The 21,641-nt window shown below is 40.6% G+C and overlaps 1 protein-coding gene across 1 annotated transcript in view; it reads right to left on the bottom strand.

Annotated features, from left to right (window-relative positions):
• Positions 1–21,641, bottom strand: part of LOC136873655 (5-formyltetrahydrofolate cyclo-ligase) — a 49,638-nt gene that overhangs the window by 6,660 nt on the left and 21,337 nt on the right. The window contains exon 4 of the mRNA XM_067146727.2: positions 9,272–9,405. Within this exon, the coding sequence (XP_067002828.2) occupies positions 9,272–9,405 (134 nt within the window). The remainder of the gene's footprint in view (positions 1–9,271; positions 9,406–21,641) is intronic.

The following is a 21,641-nucleotide window of genomic DNA, read 5'->3' as shown; positions in this document are numbered from 1 at the left end:
TAATGAATTATCCTATTCCACATCGAGTGTTTGTTCGTACAGAATTCGCTCGTGCTCTTGGGCATTATTTCCAGGTGATGACAGTTCCAAGTCGTACGACCGTTCATAGAAAGTTCGTGAAACGGGAAATATTAGTGACTACCATATGTACCCTTTCGTCGAACATGAATTGGTAATGGATTAGACGATTCCATCATGAATTTATGCGAAGTTACACCCCTGTATTAAAACGTGTAATACGGGATGTTAAACTGGAATTCTTCTACGAAGGCACGTGGTGGTAACGTGAGGTGCGATAGAACTGAACAAATAATGGGGACGATCACAGTTCCAAGTTGTGCGACATCCTCCCCACTTCTCCGTCTATCTGAAACATGGAGTAGCGATGTAGCTCAAGACTCATCAAACAATCTGTTCTATCGAAAAGAGTAAAATGGATCTTTAGTTATTCCCGCTAACCCACCTTGACGTGATATGACAGCCTGTAAAACGGTCCGTTAATGATAGTATCTCCTTTATTAATCCTTCTGTCAAAGAAGTGCACATGAGAAAAAAAAGTTTAATAAACAGATTTCCATTAAAGCTGGTAGATTTCCATTAATGTTGGTCACGTATATTGTGTGGAAGGGTAAAATCACTGTTTCGATCTTCCTAGAAACCAGTAGTCCATTCAGGGATTTATAAATAATATTGGCCCTAAAACCTACCTAAAGGACGTGTATTCTATTATGAAGTGTGTTAAAAATATATCCAGTAGTTTACCAGTCATAAGAACTCAAGCAGACAAACAGACACCAAAGCTAAAAAAATATGCAGATGGTCATTAATACACCTCAAACGAATAACACTACGAAACGTTCGCCAAAATATTCACGGTCGCTGCCATACAGATAAGAAGGCGACGTACAATACTAAGAGAAGGAAATCTTGAATACATTGGACAACGCCTGTAAAATTCTCCTTAAGAAATCTGTTAGCCGTCTTACAAAGGGCTACGAAGTTAATTAGAAGAAAGCCCTTCGTAAGGCTTTATCGTAAAACCGTACAGTACTAACATTCACCCAAATACACTGAAATTCAATAGAATGCGTACAATAACAGCAACTAGCAATAATATCAAATGGGAATACTTAAGTAAAACGTATTACTAGAGTTTAAAAAATACACTTTGCCCTCTTCACATGTTGAGCCACTTCCCACTTTTGTTTCCTTCTCGCTGTTTTAACACTAACTTATAATTTTTGCTTTGTGTTTTTGGAATGACAAGTTAACCGCATTTTTGTTTTTTAACATTCAAAATAAACGTAATTAATACATAGTGAGCAAACGAACAAGGAACTGAAGCACTGCACTGTTACACCACACTTCACACGGGTTAAGAAACGGCGTGGGTTCAATCAAGAGCGGGACTGTGAACAAACATACGACTAAGAGATCCACAGGATAATCCCGGCCGCAGCGTCCCCACGTGTGAGACTATTCAGGTGCTTGATTGGTTGATCTGAAACCAGCTCAAAGGTGAATCAAAACATTCGAAGCTTGGGAATCACCTGGAGAAATGTAGGCTACGCCATTCATGTCCAGGAAATGAGGTAGGCCTATCAAACAGCACAAAAATAATTTTGCGTACAAATTCTGAACATTTCCAATAATAAAAAATATTCATTTAAAAACTTGGCAGAGCCGTATGTAACGAGTAGATAGAGAGGTTCAAACTGTAACACGGCGTCAAACTTAAGCCGTAGAGATCTGAAGAGAGGGAGCGCTAATTAAAGTAAGGAAGTGCAATCAACGCCAGACTCAGCCATATGCCCCGTGATCGCCCACTGGACGGAACGGAGAAATGAGGTAGTGGGCCAATGCGGAAATGAGCCTCTTACTGAATGTTATCTCCCCAAGGAAACATATTTCACATCCGCGAAATAAAAATCTGGAGCATTAACAAAGATTTATAGGTCCATTACGGTGATGAAGCAATAACCATAAAACAGGGCAGTAATTAAATTGTGCGCCTCGGAACAACCCTCTGCACGTGCAACAATTCTCATGACTTGCAGCAGAACTTTACAACACCAATTTCTGGACTGGTCTTACTTTACCCCACGGCACTCTTCCAATCAATCTGAATATAATTTTTCCTACTACAGACAGGTTCGCTCTCCAGATACATCTTCCTTCTGCAACACCACATTTCAAAGGCCTCTGTACTCTTTCTGCAAGAGTTATCGACCATGTTTCACATCCACGCACTGCCATGTTCCAGTCGAACACTTTCAGAAAAAAAACAGTCCGACTATGGTTGTAATGTAGACTTGATGGACGCTTTATTTGCTAATGCTAACTTATATTATAGCGCCCTGCGTGGAGAATAGAATATATCAGGAAATACTTAACACCATTATATACCTAGGCACCGGGCGAGTTGGCTGTGCGGTTAAGGGCGCCCAGCTGTAGGCTAAGCTTGTATCCGCGAGGTAGTGGATTCGGACCCAATTGACGACAGCTCTAATGATGGTTTTCCCTGCTTTCCCACTTTCACACCAGCCAAATGCTGGGACTGTACCTTAATTAAGACCACGGCCGCTTCCTTTCCATACATCCTCGCTATAAGAACCATTTGTGTCGGTGCGATGTAAAGCAGAGGCTACAAACAATTCCCTGAAAGCTCATGGCGTGTTCTACCCTAACATATACCGGTCGAGTTGCCGTGCGTGTAGCTTGCGTATGGGAGATAGTGGGTTCGAACCCCACTGTCGGCAGCCCTTAAGATGGTTTTCCGTGGTTTCCGATTTCTCACCAGGCAAATGTTAGGGCTGTATATTAATTACAGCAACAGCCGCCGCTTCATTCCCACTCCTAGCCCTTTCCTATCCCGTGGTCGCCATAAGACCTGTGTGTGTCGGTGCGAGGTAAATCAAATTGTAAAAATAACAAAAACCAAAACAGAGGCCTTTGAAATGTGGTGTTGCAGAAGGAAGATGTATCTGGAGAGCGAACCTGTCCGTAGTAGGAAAAGTTATATTCAGATTGATTGGAAGAGTGACGTGGGGTAAAGTAAGATGACACGCATCAGGCCAGTCCACAGATTAGCGATAACGAGCACAACCTGAAGGCGTTGTAAAGTACTGCTGCAAGTTCCTCTCGTCATGAGAATTGTTCCACGTGTGTAGGGTTGTTCCGAGGCACACAATTTAATTACTGCCCTGCTTTATGGTTATGATTGGTGTTGTGGAGGTGGTGATTATTGTTTTAACAGGAAGTACAACTGTATTAATACTAATTTTAATAAAATGGAAGGGATCCTACACTTGGAAAAAGGAAAGTATCCAGCAAAGAAAGACAAGGGCCACGAAAGGCGTGAAGATGAAAACTTCCCTAGGCCTCCAGTGCTCTAATACCGTCGGGGTCGGAAAAGAATAGGAGTTGACCGAGGGAGGTCGGATAGAATAGATGAAAATAAAGAGCCTAGCACCAGGGCTCAGCTCAGGGCGCCGTGATTACCAGACCACGCTCCCAAGTTAAGAGGCTTTGCGGCACTTTTAGTCACCTCTTACGACAGACAGGAGTACCGTGGGTGTTATTCCACCTCCCCTACGCACAGGAGGAGTATGGAATCGAGAAGGCCTGGCCTATCCACTATAACGCTTTTTCCACAAGAAAATATCCGTGACCAGCACTTGTATGAAGCTGTGTTTGTGAAACGTAAGAATTGCAGACTACTTTAATAAAGCTTTGTACCTCCGACTGACTTAAACTTATGCCCATTGTGCGCTGTTATTAACAACAACAATAACAACAACAACAATAATAATAATAATAATAATTAACAACAAGAATAACAATAGAGTTGACCGTGCGGTTAGGGACACAGCTATGAGCTTGCATCCGGGAGATAGTGGGTTTTTAACCGCATTATAGGCAGCGCTGAAGATAGCTGTCCGTGGTTTCCCATTTTCACACCAGGCAAATGCTGGGGCTGTACGTTAAGGCCACGGCCGATTCCTTCCTACTCCTAGTCCTTTCCTATCCCATCAAGGTCATTCCATGTTAAGGAAACAGTATTGCCCTTATGACAACAGCGTTGCCATATCAAACGGCTCTGCTCAAGACTATCACGGGAAAACGGCGGTATACGAATGTGTGAAATTCAGTATCTAACTTCAAGGTAAAAAGGGGAGAGAATTAAGTTACAAATTATTTTTATGAACTAAAGGGGACGGCGTTAAACTACGGCACATAAAATCCCTCAGCATTAAAGTGCACGGCAAATTAGGGGAGAAAACACACAAATATTTTTATGGGCTCGAGTGGTGAGGGATGCATTTAATTGTATTTTAAAATGCTCCCAGGCAATAAAGGCTAGAAAACAGACGCAACAAATAAATATTGTAGATGACTCTACAAAAGATCACAGTATTAATGTTAAAGGAAGAAATCACACGTAGGCTTAACACATAACTTTCACTCAACACAAGACAATTACGCAGTGATTTAAAGTCTAAAAACCCGCACGCAACAGATAAATACTGTAGACTCCTTCACTACAGAAGTTCAGAGTGAGGGTCTACACGAGGCTTGTACCAGAGCAACACCCATTGTGCTTCCTCCCTACGAATATATTTATGAAAAAGGAAATGTTGTGTAGTTATTTTAATAACTCACGGGCAATAAAGCCTCATCCTTTTTACCTATCTTTCATAACACATTACAAAGTACAGTACAGTATCCCTTAACCACGAGGAATTACGGATGTGTTCACTCCTTGTAAGAGCAATAGTGTTTTCTTAACGTGGAATGAGTTCCATTATCGTAGCCGGTATGGTAAAATTGTATAAGACATAAATGTATTGTATTATGTAGTACTTTTCGACAGGGCCAAAAACACAGGTATTTAAAAATTGAATTTTAGGCGCCTTGCTCTCAATTACCCTTTTATCCAGCGTGAATAAAATTATTTATAGCCTATACGAACAGACAGAAATGATGGAAAATTAAAAAGTGAATTTCCTTGTTACTGTGGACATGACCGATACAGAAATACCATCCATTTTTAATTCCGACCAATGTACGCACAGAACTGTTATTTTGTGTGTGTGTACGACTTACTATACGCAAGAATTGATCTTCCTGTGTCCCTGGATATAACTGTAAGCCCTCACTGACGTAATGTGTTTGGAGCGGAAATGCGACAGTCTTAACGAGTGAGATGAACTACAGATGCAATAAGCTCCCGTGTACATGATGTGTGCGGGCCTACACAGGCCTATACGCAATTGCGCCCTTCGGGGCGTATTTGATTTCAACTTCAAAGATTAGTAATTTACAATCTCATGTATGTCGTACGAAATTACAGAATGCTTGTGTAAGATTTGTCTGTGGACTTCGTTACGCTGACCATGTCACACCGTCGTACACACGGCTCGGGTGGCTTCGCCTGCAAGAACGACGCACACTTCATACTCTTTGCTTCATGCATAACATTCTTAAAACTTCTCAACCAGCCTATCTCCGTGATCGCATCAAATTCCTTACCAGGGGCCATAACTAAAATAAGCGATCGTGCAGCAGCTTGTGTACACAGAACTGTCCAGCAGCTCAGCTTTCAAACATAAACATGCATGAATCACCAAGTTTTCAGCCGAAAACACCTCCTCCTATTTCCCTCTTCCTTTCACAGATCTTCTTCTCTCTTTAAGGTGGTATATTGTAGAAATGTTCATACATTTTTTAAACTTTCTCTCAAAAGTAGTAGCCTAGCCTGTGTGAAGCACTCATTATTCACATAGTTACGATGTATATTATATAGATGAGATAATATTTTACGTGTGACTAATTTTGTTACTACTATATATATATATATATTTTTTTTTTTTTTTTTTTTTTTTTTTTTTGCTAGTTGCTTTACGTCGCACCGACACAAATAGGTCTTATGGCGATGATGGGATAGGAAAGGCCTAGGAGTTGGAAGGAAGCGGCCGTGGTCTTAATTAAGGTTCAGCCCCAGCATTTGCCTGGTGAGAAAATGGGAAACCACAGAAAACCATCTTCAGGGCTGCCGATAGTGGGATTCGAACCTACTATCTCCCGCATGCAAGCTCACAGCCGCGCGCCTCTACGCGCACGGCCAACTCGCCCGGTGTTACTACTATTACCTACCGAACTCGATAGCTGCAGTCGCATAAGTGCGGCCAGTATCCAGTATTTGGAACATAGTGGGTTCGAACCCCACTTTCGGCAGCCCTGGAAATGGTTTTCCGTGGTTTCCCATTTTTACACCAGGCAAATGCTTGGGCTCTACGTTAATTAAGGCCACGGCCGCTTCCTTCCCACTCCTAGCCCTTTCCTATCCCATCGTCGCCATAAGACCTATCTGTGTCCGTGCGACGTAAAGCAAATAGTAAAAAAACTATTACTGTTATTATTGTTAATATTGTTTTCATATTATTGCTATCAGTGGTAATTAGTAACAGTGTTACACTGGTTAAGTGTAAGAAAGGGGGTACATGCCAGAATAAATAATAATATATTATTATTATTATTATTATTATTATTATTATTATTATTATTATTATTATTATTATTATTATTATTATTATTATTCTTGCGTTAGGGTCCACGTTTCAATTTCAATTCTTCATCCTTTCTTGTTGCTCCTTCCTTTTCCTTCAATATTCCTTCATTGTTTCATTTTTCTTCCTTCAGACCACTTTGTGCCGGTTTTCTTCGCCTCCCTCCCTTTCAATCCTTCCATCTTTAAAACTTTCTTCCTGAAATTTTCTCTTTCCATTCCTTCTTCTTCTTCTCTGATGTTGTTTCTTTCCAAGTCTTTTTTGATCTCTTGAATCCAGGTGGTTGTTGACTTTTTCTTCGAAGGATACGTGAAGATCTTTTTGGTTAGTCTAATGTCGTCCATTCTGTAAATATGTCCAAAAAAGCAGTCTCCTCTTCCGTACTAGACATGTTTTCTATGTTCTGATAAATTTCGTTGTTATTTCTTAATTTCCACAATTCTGTAACTTTAGATGGCCTAATTTTTTCTTATAATTCTTCTTTCTAATACTTCCAATCTTTCAAGTTTATAATTGAGTACTAAGCATTCACTGGCATATAATCATTATTATTATTATTATTATTATTATTATTATTATTATTATCAACACATTTCGGTCTTAGGCTGACTATTGCATAGGAAAGGGCTAGGAGTTAGATGGAAGCGACAGTGGCCATAATTAAGATACAGCGTAGTGTGAAATTGGGAAACCACGGAAAAACGTGTTCTGGGCTGCCTAGAGTGGCGTTCACACCCACTGTGTTCCGAATGCAAGCTGATATCTACGCGACGCAAACCGCGCAGCCATTTACTTCAGAGAAAAACAGTATTGCATAATATTCACATGGTTAATACAGCACTACAAAACATGTTACATCCAAACAAACTAACATCTCGAAAGTCTTTTTCTTTCCTTCTTTTGCAAGGTTTCATATTTATTAGAAGTAATGGCAAGAGAATTTAGACGTTCTTGTGCCAATGAAGCTCGATGACAAAACTTATAGTTAGTTTTAATTGAAGAATGTCCGTTCAGCAGATGCATTTGTTATCATAAGACTGTAGTCCCAAAATGCTCACAGGGCATACATTACCTTAAGACATGACATGGCAATTCCCGGATGCAAGACCACCCTGACGTTTCAAATAAGTGGATTACAGCTAGATACAACACAATGCCTTCAATTTAGCATAAATCAGGCGTCTAAAAGACATTTTATGATGACAAAGGAAGAAATCCATATTTGAATGCACTCATCTGAAAATCCTAATTTGCTTACACAGAAGTTTTCTACTGGACCGACTTCCACCTATTTATTTAAAAACAATCCAAAGTGTCTTTTTTCATTTGCGATCACACTTTAAACCGGAACAAACTCTTGAATTGGTGTATCTTACAGTACAGTATATTTGTAGCCACGTCTTCATATATATCTGAAGCTAAAATCTCTCAATTGGTGATAAATTTGAATGTAACTAACAGTGGTAGCGTATCTCGAGAGTTAAAACTCATTGGTAAATGGCGACATTAAAAAGAAGCCAAAGTAGAAGGTATACGCAAGAAATCAGAACGCATTCTCTAATGAGTGGAGTCAAGTAGAAAGCATATGACGTGTACCCTCGACTACAGCGCTGCCTATGATATTTGGAAATAATGATTGCACTTCGTTTTAAAAATGAGGCTGTATGACATGGAAGAAAATTTGGACAGTAAAGCCGGTCGCTAGGGGCATCAGTATGTGTCATTTTAATAATAATAATAATAATAATAATAATAATAATCGTTTGACCTCAGCTAACGTATGCAAGCGTTTTCATTTGAGGCCATCTGGTTGTCTGCTCGTCCGTTTAACTCTTGGCCCACTAGATGGCACAGTAAAGCGTCTAAAGCTGAGTTTTAATTAATTTTGTCGGGAATGTGTCACGGGAGATGCCGACATCGTACGATATGGAGTGTCGCCTTTCAAAGTCCGACTAATTATGACCGTTTTTCGCTATTTGCTTTACGTCGCACCGACACAACGATGGGATAGGAAAGGCCTAGGAGTGGGAACGAAGGGGCCGTGGCCCTAATTAAGGTACAGCCTGGTGTGAAAATGGGAACCCACAGAAAATCATCTTCAGGGCTGCCGATAGTGGAGTTCGAACCTCTGACCGGTTTGAACCACTGATCCACTGAGAAAGCTTGTTTTTACGTCCCACTCTAACGGGTTTTCGGAGACTCAGACGTGCCGGAATTTACGCACGCAGGAGTTCTTTTACGTGCCAGTAAATCTACCGTCAAGAGGCTGTCGTATCTGAGCACTTTTAAAATACCACCCCTTTGGTGGTGGTGCTGATTATTGTTTTCTTTTAAGACGAAATATGACGGGACTGAGCCAGGATTGAAGTTGCGGTCAGAAGGCCAGTGTGAGCCACTCAGCCCGGTGCATCAAGTATGGAAACAGCCGTCAACCTGCAAGCTTCTTGTCTACTGTTCATGAAACTCAAGTGCTATTCGCACGACAATCATTATTTTAAAGAAACTCAACTCGAGTTAGTTAGTTCAGAAACTCATCGGCATTTCACACAGCGACATGGGGTCTAGGTTTGATCTGCTGTCTTGGAGCCAGTGCCAGCGCGGGGCAGGCTACTCCCCCTAATGAGTAAGGCGGCAGTAGACGTGTGTACAGGTTATATTACAAACCTTTCTTAAAAACAACGATGATATTTCTTATGTCTTACCTGTACTCAGAGCGTCCTCCCGGATCTCCTCCAGGGCGGGCTGCTGGACGTTGTACTTGGTAAGAGGAAGGTTCTGCACGTCCTCCATACTGTACACGCGCACCATGTCCATGTGGTCGCTTTCAGGGTCGAACCTGGGACACACAGAACGTTACATTCAACTTTCAGCCACGAAACTGAAATAACTCACACACATTACTGTAGTATACAGAGTCTCTGATATCAACTCAGATCGAACGCACAACGGCTGCTGTCTCAGTCGCGCGCGGCCGCCCTGCATACAGTCTCATATGAAGTCTTGTGTCGCTATACAGGCATTGTATCTGGTAACCACATTATGGCTGAGTTCTGCCACTGTAAAGTTTCTGATTTCAGCCGTAATATTTTATTTCAGTTCCTCCAATGTGTGAGTTTACCCCACAAGTAAAAGTCTGGAGAACGAGACCAGCACTGGTCACTCCACTTGCGAGACTCTAAGAAGGGACTATTCTGCTGTATGAGGAGAAACCCCACGCGAGTTAACTGACGGAGGGACGGCGTTAAAATGCCATCTGTCTGTCGTCTCAAAAAAGATAGGCCCAATTATTCGTCTTGCACACCTTCCTATCATAATGAGGGACTTCATAAAGACCGTTAGGATTTTCTGCGCAACAACAGCGAGAGTTATCACTGCTCACAGGACTAAACCAGAACGTTTACATACGAAAGTACGGTGTTGGTATAATAACTATCTCACCATGAGATTCAGACTGGCGACTGATGCTTGCAAGATCGAGAATTAGGCGCGCGCCTCCTATACTGCACCTTATAAACTTCGCAGAGTAAAAACGCCGCTTCGATGGTCTTAATTTATATGAGACCCGGTATATGCACAATGTGCTTCGTATTCAATAACAATAATGATAAAGCCGTTGCGTCATGCTAGTAAGTTGAAGAGAATCATCAACCTCAGTGTTACGACTAAGGTACTGACTCTTACAAAGAGGGTACCTCAAGATGCTTTCTGCCTATACCTGCTTTTGGTCAGCAAGAGGTACCTATTTTATTTCTCACAGACCCTCCGGACAAGTCCGGTGAGCCCCCTTATCCGACACCCGGGACGCACCCGATAGGAGAACAGGTAAAAAACCCAAACCTTGCAATGTTTTCAAACAACAGACAAGAAACAATCCAGCCCATATACGAGGGAAAGTCAATAAGTATCTACAATCAATTTTTATAATTTAATACAGAAAGAGTAACAAGTCACCCTGCATATGGTCCACCGTTTCACAAGCTTTCTGTTGCCCTCTACAAAAAGGTTTCTGGTTGTGCAGCAAGTCATACATCTGTTGATCGGAGCTGAATCGGCGGCCTCTTGGAGTGGATCAAACAGACGGTAATCCGACTGTACGCAGGATCTGAAGAGTTTGACCGGGGTGGGCGGCGGTATGTGGACGCGCATTGTCGTGTAACAAAATAACATCTTCCGACAATCGATCTCTTTGTTTATTGCGAATTGCAGGTTTCAGCTTGTTTACCAACATATCACTGTAACGTTCACTGTTTCCCCCTTTTCCTGGTAATGTTTCAGGATTAGCCCTTGAGAGTTCCAAAACACTGTGAGCATCACTTTTCCTGCAGAACATTGATTGACTTGGATATGGGATGCTCTGACGTTTGCTCTGTGGTTCGAAGCGGTTCATCTCCAGTGATGATCCGTTTCAGAAACGTTTCGCCTTCATTACCACGACGGTCCGACAGATTGCGCTTTTGCTCTTCATTGCGTTGCTTTGGAACCGATGTCGAACAGACTTTGAGAGACTTAAGCCTCCTATGCATGGTTTCATATGGTCTGCCACGTCATCAACAGTCACTCATCTATTACTCAGGATCATGTCACGCACTTGTTCAATATTAGCATCAGTTACGGCGGCAGATGGACGCCTGCATCTTTCCTCGTCGTTCACGCTCGTGTGACCCCTTTTGAACTGTTCAATCCTCTAGTAAACACTTCGCTGGGGCGTGTTGTCCTGAACGTCTTCTATGAATTTCCGCTCTTGGTACACACAACGCTGTTCCTCCTTGGTGCAAACAGAGAGTGGCGCGGCCATCTTCACGTCGCAACAGAGCAAATTGTAGTGATCTGATATCGCTGAAACCTACCACATGCCATCTAGCGGCTGGTGAGCACACAACGCCATAGTGCCAACCTAAAGACGATTAGAGAAAAAAAACTGATGCTTATTGAGTTGCCTACGTAAAAGCTTCGTGAAATAGCAGCCAAAACCGGACTACAAATTTCACCTGAAAAGACTCCGAATATGGTAGGAACTAAATCAAGATTCGACAACAAACCATTAATCACTAAATTTTGTAAAACCTGCCAAGTAGATACATTTTTCAAGCAGCTGGGATTTATTAGGAAACAAAAAAAGAACTGGTAAACTTCAAAGAGCTTAGAGAATCACATGAAACAAAAACAAGAAAAAATCTATATCAAAAAATATAACATTACTACAACAGTCATCAAACCAGAGGTACTTGACGCATTAGCTGGCGGCAGGTCACAAATAAAATAACATCGAAAGATGAGAGAGGAAAATTCTTAGATAAAAGGATATAACCAGAATACGAAAATAGAAATGTGGCTTGACCACTGTATTCTAGTGCCCCATTAAGCTTTTCGTATTGTAAAAATGCTTAGTGATGCTACACACTCTTTCTAATTTGTGTAAACTTTCTCCTACAGCAGGTTTTTCTAAAACATTTTCTTGAATTATTTCTCACAGGTATTTTAATTTCTTTATTTTCTATATATCACCAATTTCTGTCATCAAAAATTTGGTGCGGTTTCAATGTTTGTAATAATTTTATTATTTCTACAGAGATTCTCAAAACTCTTTTGTTGGCTATTTCTTCCAAGAGATTGGTTTGTGTTGCTGCATCTGTCAGGCTCTCTCGAGATATAGCAAAATCGTCTGCAAATGTCAGGCAATTAATTTCAACAACTTTGATTATTTTCCCCAATTGTATTATTATTATTATTATTATTATTATTATTATTATTATTATTATTATTATTATTATTTCGTGTCGGCCATCTAAGGAGCACGACTGACAATCTTTGCATTATTTTTAGCCTTCTCTGACCGGGCGAGTTAGCCGTGCGGTTAGGGGCGCACAGCTGTGAACTCCATACGGGAGACAGTGGGTTCGAATCCCTGAAGATCTTATGCGTGGTTTCCCATTTTAACACCAGGGGAATGCTGGGATGGGCCTTAATTAACGCCACGGTCGCTTCCATCCCATCCTAGCCCTTTCATGTTCCACAGTCGCCGTAAGACCTATGTGTGTCCGTGCGACAAAAAGCAACTTGTAAAAATAAAAGCTTCCTTTCTCAGACATACGGTCGTAGCCGTGTTGAAACACCGGATCCCGTGAGGTCTCCGAAGTTAAGCAACATTGGGCGTGATCAAGGTTTGGATGGGTTGCCACGCGCTGTTGGTGGGGGGTATGGGAATGGAGGAGCGGAAAGAAACTGGCCATCATACCGTACGTAAACTCCGGCTCAGGAACACCTCTGCGGAGGTTCGGACGTGCCTTCGGGCAGAATACGCCCATACCTATCTCAGACATGCTGGGTTGAATCCACTCACCTAGATATTTATACCTCCCGATTGCTTGATTTTTCCCTGTTCCACGTTTCTTTTGTTGCCTGCTTTATGTCCGTACAAACTGAGTTTTCTCAAAGGAGATCTGAAGACCTGCTTTCGCTGCTCGACTTAAGTTGTCTGTAGCGAGTGGGAAAAGATTACTTGATCATCTGCAAAAGCAAGATAGTCAATTACAAGGTTTACGTTCGTGCAACGCAGTCTGACTCCACTGTTGACCCCTTTACTTCGCATTCGCGGATTACTTCCTCTAGGACACATTTCGCTGCCTCACTCCTGTACTTATTTGAAACGCATCTGTCTCCCCTTGTTTCGTTGTTCAAGCCAAATTCCTTTAGGATTTATATTAGGACATTTCAATCAATCGAATCGTAACACTTTCTCGATATCGACAAAATTCGCGACGAAGTTGTTGTTCCTGAGCTTCAGATTTGAAAGGGTAGATCTAAAGATTCATAATTTGTTCAATACAAGAGCCTCCTTTCCTTGGTGTTCTCCCGGTTGTGGATCTAGCCGTTCATCTGCCCTAGTCTGAAAAGCTTTCGAAAGAATCTTGTGGGTAATTAAGAGGAGGGAATATCCACGATAGATGTTAACATTCCTTTTTGTGGCCTTTCTTATGAAGTGGGGTGAATAAGTGCAGAATTCCAGCCTCTTGAAAGTTTCTTTGTTTCCCAAATATCGCGGATGATATCTGTCAGTTTATCAATCGCCTTCTCACCTGCGTACTATTGAGTCTTCACCTGGTGCCTTATTGTTCTTTAATGACTGGATGATCTGTTTGGATTGTTCTTTTGTGGGTGGGAATGAATCACGATGGACTTGTGCATTATTATTATTATTATTATTATTATTATTATTATTATTATTATTATTATTAATTTTGTTTCCTTGAGGCTCACGTGGTTCGTAACTCTCGTGTGAGGTTAGCCCAGTATTCCTTCATCTTTGGACTGTGGGTCCCGAGTCCACTTCACTCCCACTCCAGGACGCAGTGACTGGAGAGTATCCAGTGTTCTGACCACCATTCTAAATTTATACCTGTTGAATATATCATTGCGAACAATGTTTAAAAATTCTAGGTCTTTGCGAACCAGTTTCGTCCATTTCTCATTTGTCCCCTTCCCTCTAGAAATGGTGGTTTTTCTCGGGATCTTTCGTCCTTTCAGTTCCATATTCCTGAGTTGTGCATTTCTGACCATGTTGAAGCATTCTGAGGCATACAGTAGGTACCTAAGGTCTTACTACGGTTTCAAAGTGTCGAAGTTTGAGGCGAAGGGAAAGGTATTTGAATCTGTAAACGTTCTTACAGAGATCAAAACCTCTCCAGTTTGGTACACCTGGCTTTCATGGCTAGATCTTCACTAACGTTCGAGGTTTTCCATTCTCCGAGATGTGAGTAGGAGTTAGTCTTCTTTATTACTGTATCTCCGTGTGTGATTGAGTTGGGTGCATGTCTAATATTGGTAATGAACTCCGTTCTCAACCCTGGTTCAGCTAATATTTGACTGCGGCAGGAGAGTTGGTGTGAAGCTTCCTCCATACTTGAAGCTAGGAGTGTGAGGTCATCAGGCAATTGATGTTTAACTTGTCCTTCTTGAAAGCGGTACTCAACCCAGAGTTATCTGATAGAGCTTTTGTCAATTCAGGAATGTCTTTCTGCAGTATGCGGTTGAAGATAACAGGGGATAAACCATCTCCTTGTCTAACACCTTGTAACGTTCCAGACGTTACAGTGTAATTATGTTAATTTTATTATGTGTAATTAATTCAGGAATTTAACGTCATGATATTTATTTTGGTATGTAATTGTATTATAATTCATGTTTAATCATTTGCTCACTATCATTTCATTACTTTGTAACTACGACTTATAAACGAGGGCTGAATATCCTAATATTCACTTAGATTCTTGCGACAGTCGGTTAAAATTAACTTGCAGTAGATTTCAGTTATCTTGCCACATCACCGAGGAGGAAGGGAGGACAAATTTAGACATCAAGTTCTGAGAAAAGCGAGCACGTGTTCACGCGTCCTAACGTAAGCTACCGTACTTCGACCAGAATTATTCGAACTGATCAACGCCTATATTTTCAAAGGAGCGTCATGTTGCCATGGATACTGAGTGAAAGGACGAATAGAAGAACAGTTGATATCATGGATATGGCCCGTCAACTCTAAAATCTAGAGTGGGGAGAGAAGTGTCATCTGATTGGACCACGTGTAAGCGACCTGTAATTAGCGCGAGAGTAGGTTATAAAAGGGCATGTTGGAGCTCGTGGCTTCACTGATTCACTTATTCATTCTTATTCGCTCTCTACATTATTCTACGAGTTATTCTACAGCTTCTACTTGATTTTCTACTTGATTCTGCGTCTCGATACTTAGAAATTCTGAATGAGGTGTGTATAGCCACTCTCATGAGGAAGTACGTACAGCACGGCTACAGGACCGGTTTGAACCAGTCTAAGTCAATAGATAGTTTTAATCTAGATAGAAATGAAACTTCAGAGAACATTATCAGTAAAGTTGGAAGGATTCTTAATTGAGTATCCTCTCCATATAACCCAAGGTGGTTCTTCTAACTGTGACATAGGGCTTATCTCCAATCTATGGGATAAAGCATAATAGGGAGTGTTAGTTTTGAAGTCATCTTCCAATTAGTGGTGGGTGCAATTTGTAAGGCAGGAATGGTACTGAGCTGCAGATGAAGAGATATCAAAGACGACCGGTGATGTTCCAGCTACAAGGAGGGAAGCTTTCCAAGGACCAGCAGAACAAGACGACATGGTGAGCAAGCGAGTTAAAGATATTGCAAGTTTTCGCGAAGTAGAGTCATTCAATTTTTTATTAAATTCATTTTCTAATTTAAATTCAGTTCTCGTTAAACCGTCGTCATTTATATTAAATATAATAAATAGTATTTTTCTTGTTCACTTTAATCAATCTGCCTTCATTAGCCTTTTGATTTCTAATTCTCCTGCTTAATGATTAGTGTACTATCACCTCACCCCTGTGATAAGAGTCTGTCCAAGCTTGATTATAAATTTTATCTTTAAGTCCTCAACTTAAAGATTGGCGCCCTTTGCTTGCTTGGTTGCATTTCTCATTTGATGATGGTTCTCCGAGCGGGGAAGTCACATAAATGCCGCTCCAACGTGTGGCGAGAAAATCATTAAGTACGGAGCAGTTAATAACAGTAACAATATCAGAATTCGTATTATGGGCAAAATTTGGATATCCACGTTTCATTAAGAGTGTTTGATTGTGGGAAGGGTCATGGCTGATCAGACGAAAGAGGAGAGGATGTTGCGCAGTGGACGGGCGATAAAAGGCAATAACGTATTGAGTTCAGAGGAAGAGTTGTGTAGTATTGTAGAGGAAATTGAAGATAGAAGTGTAAGTAGTATGGAGAGTGAAGGCAAGCAGAAAGAAGTCAGTATGGAGTCAGATGATAGTAGGATGGGGGGCGAAGCGGAAGTAAACACTAACAATGAAAGTAATAATAATGATCAGTTAATGGGAATGATGCAGTTAATGTTAAGTAAGATAGAGGACAGTAAATCTGAAATAAAAAATGAATTGGAACAAATTAAAACAGATGTAGAACAAACTAACACTAAAATTGAGAATATCAAATATGAACTTAAAGAACAGTTAGAGCAAACTAAAGCTGAATTAAGTAGGGAGATGAGGGAAAATAAGGAGGAAGCGAATCGGAGAATGGACGAACACAGTAGGCAGTTACGCGATCTGGTGGTAAAAAATGAACATTTTAATAAGCGATTAGAGGACCAGGAAAGTGAATATGTACGGCAAGGGAAAAAGGTAGAAGAAAAGTTTGCGGAACAGAGAAGTGAATTCCTGGAATTAATGGGGAAGGAAAACAACTCTACTAGGGAGGAAGTAATGAGGCAGGTCACTAGTATTGATAAGAGAGTTGAGACTCAAAGAGGGGAAATACGGGTATTTAAAGACCACGTCCAACAAGAGATTGACACGGTAAAGCTTAGAATAGAAGATGAGACTCGGGCAAGTGAAGAAAGGTTTGCGATAGCTGAAGAGAATAAGATTGAAATTAGGACATTAAAAGAGAAGCAGGTTCATTTGGAGAGCGAAATTGATAGGAGAGACAAAGAGGTAGAATGCCGGATGGAGAGAGCAGAAAATCAGTTAAAACAGGTGGCAAAGGATAAACAGGTTTTCACGGGAAGGCAATGTCTAGGAAATAGCTACATTAGGGAAATTGAACTACCTAAATTTAATGGGAAACAAACAAACCCGCTAGATTTCCTTAAGATGATAGAGAAACGGTTTGAAAAGCGTCTAGAGGAAGGGTCTATGGACTGGGAAGACGTTATGGAAAATATTGACCATGCTTTTGTAGGAGAAACTCGATCTTGGTTCATGGTATATAGGCAGACGATGACGAACCTGAAAGAATTCAGAAATAAATTTAGAGAGAAATTCTGGAATGAAGCGATACAAGCTAGGGAGAGAGAAAGGGTGGTATTTGGGAGGTACAAACAGCATGAGGGAGTTACTATGACCGAGTACTTCCTGGCACATGTCATGATTTGTCAGAACTTAGATGGTATAACCGAGGGGTCTGATGTAGTAAGACTACTTTTGAGACATTTTCCGGACAGGGTGAGAGAAGCGGCCTGTATGCAAAAAGTTGGAACTATTCAGGAGATGGAGAATCTACTAGGCAGTTTTGATGCGTTAGGTAACCTTAGAAGTAGAACGGAGAATATTCAGAACTTTAGTCATCACAACGGAATGAGACATAACGGTAGTACACAGAATTACGAAGCTCGCAATCAGTTCAGACCTCAGCAGAACAGCAGGAGAGGAGCATCTGAATATAGGACAGGAAATTCCCAACGGAGGCCAGAGCAATGTACTAATGAGTCCAACGTCAATACACAAAGGGAACCTTTAAACTAACGAGAGGCTGTAATGTTAGGTCAGAATTCCAGCCTAGTACGGAGGTAGCGAAGTGTCTTGCCATGAAAGTGTTACCATATGACCTCGATGTTAGGGACGATTTGTTGTATGAACCCGAGCAGAATAATGGAGATGCAAGTAATAAAGTAGTCAATCCCGTTGTTAAATTGAAAGTCTGGGGGGCGTGGGTTAAAGTTTTAATTGATTCTGGTAGCCAAATATCATGTATTAGTTCTCAGTGGTATGAGTCATTAGTGAAACAGGGTATGCAGTTGGAGGAAATGCCTGTTAAGTCTACTTTCATCATTACGGCTGTTGGAAAGAGGTCTAAGCAAATTTGTAAACAAGTAGTTGTCCCGATCTGCATTAATAATTTTATTAGCGTTCAGATATGTTTGGTAATTCCGCATTTAATATTTGATCTTATCTTGGGATCTGACTGGTTAACGTTAAAATTGGCTCAGTTAAATTACAATGATCTAGTGCTAAATTTGAGGTGGAATAATGAGGATATTAAGGTCAAGTTTGAGGAGGAAATTCAGAGGAAAACGGAAGTTAGTACAGTGTGGAGAATGAAAGAGGTTTCTAAAGTAAATGAAGAGGCTAGTGAGGGCCTGAAGTTGTGTCAGTTGTGGATTCATGAGGATAAAATATGTGGCTTGAAAGAAGCCGTAAGTAGAAATGAGTTGAATGAAGTCCAGAAGGACAAGTTATTTGAAGTGTTATGTGAACACGTGGAGATTTTCTCCGAGAAACCTGGTGTTACCCATCTGTATGAACATTCTTTTTCTGTGCTGGATAAGACTCCATTCAGCGGACCGCGATATCCGATACCACACAAATATGCAAAAGCCGTAGAGGATCAAATTCAAGCTATGTTAGCAGACGATGTGATTGAATTATCAAACAGTCAATATGTTAATCCCTTAATTGTAGTGCCTAAGTCTGATAGATCAATACGTTTGTGTATTGAATACGAGAGCGTAGTGAGAGTGTTAGGTTTGCCTGAGGAACCACCTCGTAATGCTGAATTTTACGTCCGACTGGCACGGGAGAACCTGATTAAATCTGGAGATAAACGTAAAAGGCAACAAAAACGTAAGGTACTGGATAACTTTGAGGTAGGTGATATGGTTTTGGTGAGAGTTCCAATGTTGTCAAATAGTGAGGATAAGGTAACGAAGAAATTTTTCTTTTATATCAAGGCCCGTATAAAGTACATAGAAAACTAGGACCCTGTGCTTACAAGTTAGCGGATGGCGAGAGCGTAATGAATGGTTCATACAACATTAGTAGTTTAAGGAGATACCTGTCGTGTGAGGTGGCTGAACCGGATTGTGAGATATAGGTCAGTAACTCGGGGAAGTTGCTACTTGTTATGTCAGACTACGAGCGGTATGTGTTTACGTCTCAATTGTGGTGGTATTTCCTAGTTGTGTTTGTAAACAAGGGAGATGTTTTGTGTGGCGGTAGATTTACGCGTTCACTGACGATAGATCATCTGTTTTCTGTATGTGAGGCCATGAAATTTTATATATTGGTTTTATGAGATGTTACAGAAGGCTAATTAAAGCTGACGACGGCAAATAATTAATTTTCCCGTATGTGCATTTCTAACTTGCAATAATTTTACCGTGAGCTTAAATCACGTGTGTATTTGTGTGAAGTGTCTTACATCATGCTTCAAGATAAGGCTGAAACATTCGAAAGAGTGATAAAAGTGTAAATTGTTTGTATCATATGTTTTCCATTTTTTTAATGTAAAAGATTGGAAAAGAACGTGTTACTGCTATCTAGCACAGTATGTCGGAAAGATGGGGAAAAAGGACAAAAAGACACTCGGCAGAGTTTGTAATCTGAATTGTATATATTATGTTATATTCTCTAGGATAATCTTGTTTTTTTACAAAAGTGAAAAGTTGCTCATGATGGGCATAATTTAGCATCTAAACCTCAAGATGAACTGAAATAACAGACAGTCGCAATGGGAAGCAGTCTAAGAGAGATATGGAAAGAGTGAGATATAATTAATTGTATGAAAATACTGTCGCTCGTTATGGGCAGGTAATAGAGGTATTTCAAGTCAATGTGGGAGTAAGTGTGTGAGTTCTCAACTCATGTAATATTTGTTAAGAACTCATGGGGGCGTATGTAACGTTCCAGACGTTACAGTGTAATTATGTTAATTTTATTATGTGTAATTAATTCAGGAATTTAACGTCATGATATTTATTTTGGTATGTAATTGTATTATAATTCATGTTTAATCATTTGCTCACTATCATTTCATTACTTTGTAACTACGACTTATAAACGAGGGCTGAATATCCTAATATTCACTTAGATTCTTGCGACAGTCGGTTAAAATTAACTTGCAGTAGATTTCAGTTATCTTGCCACATCACCGAGGAGGAAGGGAGGACAAATTTAGACATCAAGTTCTGAGAAAAGCGAGCACGTGTTCACGCGTCCTAACGTAAGCTACCGTACTTCGACCAGAATTATTCGAACTGATCAACGCCTATATTTTCAAAGGAGCGTCATGTTGCCATGGATACTGAGTGAAAGGACGAATAGAAGAACAGTTGATATCATGGATATGGCCCGTCAACTCTAAAATCTAGAGTGGGGAGAGAAGTGTCATCTGATTGGACCACGTGTAAGCGACCTGTAATTAGCGCGAGAGTAGGTTATAAAAGGGCATGTTGGAGCTCGTGGCTTCACTGATTCACTTATTCATTCTTATTCGCTCTCTACATTATTCTACGAGTTATTCTACAGCTTCTACTTGATTTTCTACTTGATTCTGCGTCTCGATACTTAGAAATTCTGAATGAGGTGTGTATAGCCACTCTCATGAGGAAGTACGTACAGCACGGCTACAGGACCGGTTTGAACCAGTCTAAGTCAATAGATAGTTTTAATCTAGATAGAAATGAAACTTCAGAGAACATTATCAGTAAAGTTGGAAGGATTCTTAATTGAGTATCCTCTCCATATAACCCAAGGTGGTTCTTCTAACTGTGACATAGGGCTTATCTCCAATCTATGGGATAAAGCATAATAGGGAGTGTTAGTTTTGAAGTCATCTTCCAATTAGTGGTGGGTGCAATTTGTAAGGCAGGAATGGTACTGAGCTGCAGATGAAGAGATATCAAAGACGACCGGTGATGTTCCAGCTACAAGGAGGGAAGCTTTCCAAGGACCAGCAGAACAAGACGACATGGTGAGCAAGCGAGTTAAAGATATTGCAAGTTTTCGCGAAGTAGAGTCATTCAATTTTTTATTAAATTCATTTTCTAATTTAAATTCAGTTCTCGTTAAACCGTCGTCATTTATATTAAATATAATAAATAGTATTTTTCTTGTTCACTTTAATCAATCTGCCTTCATTAGCCTTTTGATTTCTAATTCTCCTGCTTAATGATTAGTGTACTATCACCTCACCCCTGTGATAAGAGTCTGTCCAAGCTTGATTATAAATTTTATCTTTAAGTCCTCAACTTAAAGATTGGCGCCCTTTGCTTGCTTGGTTGCATTTCTCATTTGATGATGGTTCTCCGAGCGGGGAAGTCACAACCTATTCTGATATCAAAGCTTTTTGATAGTTTCCCTCTGAATTTTACCTTTCACTTGGTGTTTATCAAAGTAGCCTTTACGAGATTCAGGGTATTCTTCTTCTTCTTTCTTCGTTATGCCCGTTTACAGAGCGCGTTGGAACTTGTTAGCTTGGTCATGGTTTTCCTTTCTTCTTCTCCTCCCAAAAT

This window comes from Anabrus simplex, chromosome 5 (genome assembly GCF_040414725.1).
Source record: "Anabrus simplex isolate iqAnaSimp1 chromosome 5, ASM4041472v1, whole genome shotgun sequence".
Taxonomy (NCBI): Eukaryota; Metazoa; Arthropoda; class Insecta; order Orthoptera; family Tettigoniidae; genus Anabrus; species Anabrus simplex.
This window is presented reverse-complemented; position numbering and strand designations above follow the sequence as displayed.